Raw genomic sequence first — 7,546 nt, 5'->3', positions numbered from 1 at the left:
AAGTCCTGATAAGTGAAATGAAATCTACACCTACAAGTGAAATTCACAAATGAGACACCGAAACCTGTCTCAGTTTTCACTTGTTAGGGCTGACTGCCTCCTGTTTCAGTTCACACAGAGAAACCTGACTTTGCTTTTAAGTAAACACTCCCTGGGGAACCCTACAGCCAGTGCCTATCTGATACCGAGCAGCACGTGGCTTCCCCCACACTGCCACTGCAGCATTGACAAACACAAATCCATCGAGAGCTGAAGGAAGTTTGTACGCCGCAATTGGTGCTGTATCAGCAGCACATCAGCTCCAGGCACAGGGACACCAGCCCACATCAGACCCTGAGCTATGAACAGTTCCCCAGTGGAGTGTGCTCAATCTCACCCAGGTCAGCATCACTATTTGATTGTGCTGCAGCTATTCTCCAAGCCAGCAGTGATACAGTGAGGGGAAGAAAAGTCAGGAGGGCACAAAACACCTTAATCTATTTACATGCACCTAGTGATTAAATTTGAATGGAATTATCTCCCCCTGTATTCAGCACTGGTGAGGCCGCATCTCAAGTACTTCAGTGTTCAGTTTTGGGCCCCTCACTAAAAGAAAGACATTGAGGCCCTGGAGCGGGTTCAAAGAAAGGCAACAAAGCTGGTGAGGGGTCTGGAGCACGGGCCTTATGAGGAACAGCTGAAGGAGCTGGGATTGTTCAGTCTGGAGAAAAGGAGGCTCAGGGGAGACCTCACTGCTCTCTGTAACTACCTTAAGGGAAGCTGTAGTGAGCTGAGGGTCAGCTTCTTCTCTCATGTAACTAGTGATAGGACTGGAGGGAATGGCTTCAAGCTGTGTCAGGGGAGATTTAGGCTGGGCGTTAAGAAATACTGCTTCTCTGAAAGAGTGGTCAGGCAATGGAATGGGCTGCCCAGGGAGGTGGTGGAGTCACCAACCCTGGAGGTGTTCAAGGAACGTTTGGATTTTGTGTTGAGGGATATGGTTTAGTGAGAACTATTGGTGATAGGTGGATGGTTATACTGGATGATCCTGTAGGTCTTTTCCAACCTTGGTGTTTCTGTGATTGTGTGATCTCAGCTCTAAGATTACCATCATGCAAGAAGGAACATTTAACGAGAACATCACCATTTTTTAACAGACCCCTTCCACAGCCTCTTACAAGAGGAGGCGATGGGTGTCTGCACACAGACACACGAAGGTGACCTGCATAAAGGTGCTCACAGACTGCTGCTTTCCCAGATCAAAGGAACCTCAGGAGACTCCCCAGTCCAACCCCGTGCCAAAGCAGGTTCCCTACTGCGGCTCACACGGGAAGGCAGCCAGATGGGTCTCAAACATCTCCAAAGAAGGAGACCCCGCAGCCTGCCCGTGCAGCCCGTCGCAGCACTGTGTCACTCTGCCGTCACCCCAAGCAGATCCCGATGCCGCCGGGCAACGCTCCGAGCGGACCGCAGCCCCCCACACTCACCGGAGCCCCGTCGGCGGCCGCCAAGCCCTCGTACGTCCTCCAGGCCTTCTCCCTCACACTGTCCGACGCCTTCAGCGCATCGCAGAGAGCCACGAACTCCGCTTCCCCCACTTCCAGCCTACAAAAGCATTGCGGAACACGCTGGCACCGTGCGCTTCGCGGCCGGGTTCGGGATACATCCCGGAGGACGCGGCGCGGCCGTTGCGTTGCGCTTACCGGGTGCCGCCGGGCGGTGAGGCGGTGCCGGCGCCGCCCTCGGGGCTGGTGCGCTGGCTCCTGGCGGCGCCCGCCCTGCGAAGGGGCTTGGGCGGCATGGCGACCGTTGGGCCCCCGCCGTACAAACGGCCACCGAGGGGCTCCGCTTAGTTTCGCTCCCCTCCCTTCCCCGGCGCCCGAACCGCGGGAAAATCGCGTCAACGCCCGCACTCGCGTCACTTCCGGGCCGGCCGGCCGGTCGCCGCTCCCCGCCACGCCCCGCTACAAGGCGCCGAACACGGAAGGAGGGCTTAGGGCGTGGATGCCCTTTGACCAATGAGGGCGCTCGTTTCCACCGCGCTAACCAATAGGAGGCGGCTCCGCTTTCGGCGGCACGGCGACCGGCCGAGGGCTGTGGCTCGCGGCGCTGGGAGGTGGTGGGCGGGCGGGATGACGGCGGCGCTTCAGCTGGAGCAGTTTTCTCCTTCTGTGGCTCGCTGCTGCGTTCGGGGCAGCTGCTGCTGTGAAAAGGTTAATTCAAATCAGAATCACAGAATCGTTTGAGTTGGAAGGGACCCCAAAAGGCCATCCGGTCCGGTTCCCCTGTAATGAACAGGGACACTTACAGCTCCATCAGGTGCTCAGAGCCCATCCAGCCTTACCTTGAGTGACTCCAGGAATGGGGCATCCACCATCTCTCTGGGCAACCTCTGCCTCACTACCCTTATTGTAAAAAACGTCTTCCTTATATCCAGTGTAAATGTCCCCTCTTTTAGTTTGAAGCTGTTTCCCCCTGTCCTGTCACAGCAGACCCTGCCAAAGAGTCTGTCCCCTTCTTTGTTTTGCTCCCCTTTAGACACTGAAAGGCCATTCTCAGGTCACGTCAGAGCCTTCTCTTCTCTTTGCTGAACAACCTCAGCTCTCTCAGCCTGTCTTCATAGGAGAGGTTTTCCATCCCTTGGATCGCTTCTGTGGCCCTCCTCTGGATGCACTCCAGCAGGTCCGTGTCTCTCCTGTGCTGAGGACTCCACATCTGGATGCAGTACTCCAGGTGTGACCTCATAGTGCAGAGCAGAGGGACTGGATCACCCTGCTGGCCACACTGCATTTGATGCAGCTCTAAATCTCCCTTCCTTTATTTTAAAACCATTCCCCCTTGTCCTATCACTGTCTACCCTTTTATAAAAGTTGATTCCCCTTTTGTTTATAATCCCCTTTGTGTAGCATATTGCTGGCTCATATCCAGTTTACCATCCACCAGTACCGCCAGGTTATTTTGGCATTGCTGTGCTCTATCCCCACACATCTCACCTTGTACTGATAGTGGGAGTTGCCATAACCCAGATGCAAGATACTTGGCTTTGTTGAACCTCATGAGGTTCTAGTGGGCCCACTGCTCAAGCCTGCCTAGGTCTCTCTGAATGACATCTCATCTCGCAGTGCATCAGCCACACCACACAGCTGGATATCATCCACAAACTTGCTGAGAATGCACTTGAACCCGGTGTCAACATCATTTATGAAGATATTAAAGAGCATAGTATCATAGCATAATCCCAGTCTCCGGGCCATCAAGCCTGCTGGAAACCAGTTTTCTCTAACACCAACCCTTACTGGTACTGGAGAGGACCTGAGTCCTCTCTGAAACGGAACTGAGCACTCAAAATGAGGCAAATGCTGAGGATGTACTAAGTGTATTTCACTCCTAAGAAGGAGTGAAATATCTGTCTGCCTGAGCTGCAGCATGAGCCACCAATGGTCAAGAGAGGCTGCTTCCGTTCATTGAATAGAATCACAGAATGGCTTGGGTTGGAAGAGACCCCAAGAATCATCAAGTTCCAACCCCCTGCCACAGGCAGGGCCACCAATCTCTAGATCTGGTACTAATCAGGTTGCCCAGGGCCCCATCCAACCTGGCCTTGAACACCTCCAGGGATGGAGCATTCACAGCCTCTCTGGGCAGCCTGTTCCAGCACCTCACCACCCTCTCAGTAAAGAGCTTCCCCCTGACATTTAGTCTAAATCTCCCTTCCTTTATTTTAAAACCATTCCCCCTTGTCCTATCACTGTCTACCCTTTTATAAAAGTTGATTCCCCTTTTGTTTATAATCCCCTTTAAATACCGGAAGGCTGCAATGAGGTTTCCTCACAGCCTTCTCTTCTGGCTGAACAAGCCCAGCTCCCTCAGCCTATCAGAACTACATACTCACATAGTGTGCTCATTTCTTAAGTTGATTCTCCTTCAAATTCTTCTTGAAATTCATTCTTCTTGAAATTTCTCTTCAAAGTCTTGGGTAGTATTCTCATCTGTCTGAGATCACATATCTGCACTTCAGAGGCAGATCACTGCTGCAGATTAGCACACTTCCTTTTCTTTTTTCCTTCTTGTGGTGGCAACTTGCTAGTAAAAGCAAAATCTTTATGTATAGGAACTCTTGCAATACACACACACATTTATCATTTGTTTGTTTGGGAGATTGATGTCAAACATCTGGATTTATAATAAAGCATAAGCACAACAGTGGTTATACAACAGCCCACAGTGGCAGACCTACCAGCTTGGAAAAGTAAGCAAAACCCCTAACCCACTGATGAGTGCATTGCCATCTCCTCACAACTGGTGTTAAAAGCACAGAGGAACTCAAACCGAGAGCAAAGCATCTCAGAAAACTTAGTCACGACCCTCCCAGCTATCAACAAGAACGAACACACCCTCCTGGGCAGTTCACTCACAGCTGCTTCAGCTGCTTTTAGAGCCAGGCCCTAGATCACCCTAATGATAAACAAAGAATTTGTGTTGCTCTCCTAAATCCCTGTGTATTAACACTTAGGGAATATCGTATCCTATTTGACAGTTGACAACCAGTGTCAGTGTAAATACTACTTTTCTAACTTTAGTGTGCCAAGCCTGAGCTCAGGTCAAACTGTATGCAGCTTTTCATCAAACAAGGCACTCAGGGCTCAGAAATAACTAAAAAATATCCTTATTACTTCACATTACAGCTTACAGAGAACCAGAGGGAGAAGAGAGGCAGCAGATTAACAGAGCTACTTAGAGCTAATTAGAGTAACCTCTAATCCATCCCTCAGATACAGCAACTACACCTAAAATGGAGGAAGATCTAATGGGTATGTATGCACTTAATAAGAGAGACGCAGATGTAAAGCTATATGTAAATTGCTGCTTTTCTTTTTTTTCCTCCTTAGATATTTAAATATTTTAGTCCTGTATTTCAAAACCTTCCCTTTTAAGTGTAGCCTTTTGTTTTTGGAGTAAAATGACAAAGGTAAGAAGAACGAAGTATTAATTATTTTTTCTTATCGGATTGGACAATAACTTGGTTCTAAACATCTTGTTCCAACAGCTTTTGAATTGCAGGTCACACACAGGCAGCAGTTTGTGCAATGTTCCCCATTCAGGCAGGCCTGAGTCATTGCTCCCAGCTGCTGAACAACCTGAAGTAATTTCTCTATTTGAACTTTTTTCATTTAAAAGCGTTGCTATAGTTTCACAGTAATTGCCAATGGGAAAGTCATGCTTTCATTAGAAATGAAGCCAAGCCTTTTTATGGTGGTTCTGACTGCTCAGATAAGGTAGAAGCTTGCTCCTTTTTGTAGTTTTTGTACAAGTGATATATTTGTGATAGAGTGACCTGACTTAAGTGCACCTCTCAGCCTACGAAGTCTTCCTGCTTATGTCCACGTTAGGGCAGATCTCTAACACCTGAGTTACAGGTCTAATGAAACCATTTCTTCTAAAGATGGATGAAATAAATGTGTTTACTGAAACCATTGAGCTTCTTGACATTAGTCCAAGTGCCAAGTATTGACAGATTATTTGCTTGAACACAGGTCATAGACTGTAAAATTCAGAGACCCAGTACAAATACCAATGATTGTGTACCTGCCAGCTCCCCGTAGGTGTCCTGGTTTCAGCTGGGATGGAGCTGATTTTTCTTTCATAGTGTCTGGTATGATGCTATATTTTGGAGCTCCTCTCCAGCCCTGCACACTCCAGGCCTGAAGCAATGCTTTTTTGGAGCAGCCATGCGTAGCATCCATGAACTTAAATGACAGTCCTGTGTCAAGAATGCCTCAAGGACACCAAGGGTTTGAGTTACCTCTAGCCGGGCCAGCAGAAGCCCCACTGGTAACACTGCCTTGCAGTTACACTGGTTTGAAATGTATGGAAACATCTGGCCTGTAGCTACTGCTGATTTTCAGGAGTTTATACCTCCTTTTACAGTAACAGTGGTGAAGTTTAAGTTAAACTGTTACCTTAGGAAATGCTGGCAAGGGTAAGGGGAGAAAGAGTGGGCATTTCTGAACTCAGAACATGCTTGTTTACACTGCACCTAGCCTGGCTCTGATATCATTGCATCCTAAATAAATACTTGATTGAAAATATGAAGGATAAAAATGAATATTTTTGCACTGATATATAATCCATCGGGACCATAACAAAGTTCAACCCATTTATCTCTAAATGGAGAGATATTTGTTAGCTGCTGGCTTCTCTAACAGTTCAAAGCTCCCTCTAGACATGTTACTAACAAAAATATTTTCACTCTGCATTTATATACATCCCTAACTGTGCTCTTCTCTGTGTGGTGCCAGAGTCCCACATACTACAGTGAAGAGTCAAAGGGAGGAAATCCATAACAATTAAGTGTTCAACCCAATTGTCAGTGGAATGTTTCAGGCAAAGCCTGGATGTGTACACGCTCACACCCACTGCCCATGACTGCTTCAGAGATCTGAAAGGAACTGGTGCCTTTGAGGGCTGGGTGGAGAGTATCTGCACAAGTAATGGCACCTAGATGCAAACCCACAAGCCAGATCTTGCACAGATACCTCCAGTTCTCTCCCTTTGAGATTAATTTACAGAGATTTTGTACTGATCAAGCATTTTGACCTGAGTTTGACTTGTTTTTTTCCCCTCTTTTTACTCAGATAATTGCATGTATCTATTTATAGAAAATCATCTCTAAATGTGTAAGGACTTTACGTATTGCACATTCTAAGTGAAAACTGCAACCTGGGTTGTGTCTACTTTACAGATCTGTGCTAGTATTGAGGATCAGGGTACTAAAAAGTAAAATCGCTGAGTGATGCAATTTATTCAAGGAAGCCTTAGAGCAAGTGCACCTACATCAGAGAAACTAATTAATCCTGGTTTTCCTTGCTTGTGGAAATGTCATTATATTAGTACAAAACATATCCTTGCATGCACAGCTGCATCGCACTGTTTTGTTACACAGGTACACATATATAGGACTCTGTGTGCCAACATGCAGGTAAAGTGCTGCTAACCCCAGGCACATCCTGTCCCGTTGGGCATCCTGTACTGCCTCTGGAATACAGCTCATCCTGATTGGTACTGATAATTAAATACAAATAAAGGTCAGCTGGCAAACAAACCACAACCCTATTGTTGTTCGCAGCCACGCAGCCCTATTCATGTCCCCGTCCCGATCCCTTCCTTCCCATCCTGCTCAGTCCCAGCTTCTGCTTCCTCTCTCTATGTGAGAAAGCGTGCTCTGGCATGGGGAACACCCAGTCTGCAGCAAGGATGTTTCTCGTGCTTCCTCTTCCAAGACTTCCAAAGCTCACAGAAGGCACCCTGCTAGAAGTAGTGTCTCAGGGCTCAGTTTCAACCAACAGCTGAAAATTAGTGCCCACAGCCTTTATAGTCAACAGACACGGGCATTTCTCTGAATTAAATCTACCTGTAATCTTTTTGTTTAAAATGAGCCTAAGATAACTAAATTCTTCATTAAGTTAAGCACCCTAATTGGGTGAGAGTGTTTGTGTATGGTATTCCAGCTAACCTCTTTGCACAACAGCTTCATGGACTCTCTGATGTTTTTCCCCCATAACAGCGA

General features: G+C 47.6%; 1 protein-coding gene across 1 annotated transcript; it reads right to left on the bottom strand.

The window, feature by feature from the left end:
• Positions 1–1,385: 1,385 nt before the first annotated feature.
• Positions 1,386–1,958, bottom strand: LOC109365680 (retinoblastoma-associated protein-like). Its single transcript, XM_019612413.2, has 2 exons — positions 1,683–1,958; positions 1,386–1,584 (listed from the first exon to the last, which is right to left on the bottom strand). Exons 1-2 carry the CDS (start codon positions 1,778–1,780, stop codon positions 1,401–1,403), a joined length of 282 nt encoding a protein of 93 aa, XP_019467958.1. The 5' UTR covers positions 1,781–1,958; the 3' UTR covers positions 1,386–1,400.
• Between the last annotated feature and the right edge of the window lie 5,588 nt (positions 1,959–7,546).

Source organism: Meleagris gallopavo, chromosome 1 (genome assembly GCF_000146605.3).
Source record: "Meleagris gallopavo isolate NT-WF06-2002-E0010 breed Aviagen turkey brand Nicholas breeding stock chromosome 1, Turkey_5.1, whole genome shotgun sequence".
In the NCBI taxonomy this organism is placed as follows: Eukaryota; Metazoa; Chordata; class Aves; order Galliformes; family Phasianidae; genus Meleagris; species Meleagris gallopavo.
The sequence above is the reverse complement of the archived record's forward strand: the minus strand, read 5'-3'. Positions and strand labels throughout refer to the sequence as shown.

What these genes read in the sequence shown, in the direction of transcription:
- LOC109365680 (XM_019612413.2), bottom strand. Translation starts at nt 1,780, where the DNA reads ATGCCGCCCAAGCCCCTTCGCAGGGCGGGCGCCGCCAGGAGCCAGCGC. An exon ending in TCACCGCCCGGCGGCACCCG is followed by an intron (nt 1,585 to 1,682) that starts GTAAGCGCAACG and finishes ATGCTTTTGTAG; the next exon opens with GCTGGAAGTGGGGGAAGCGG.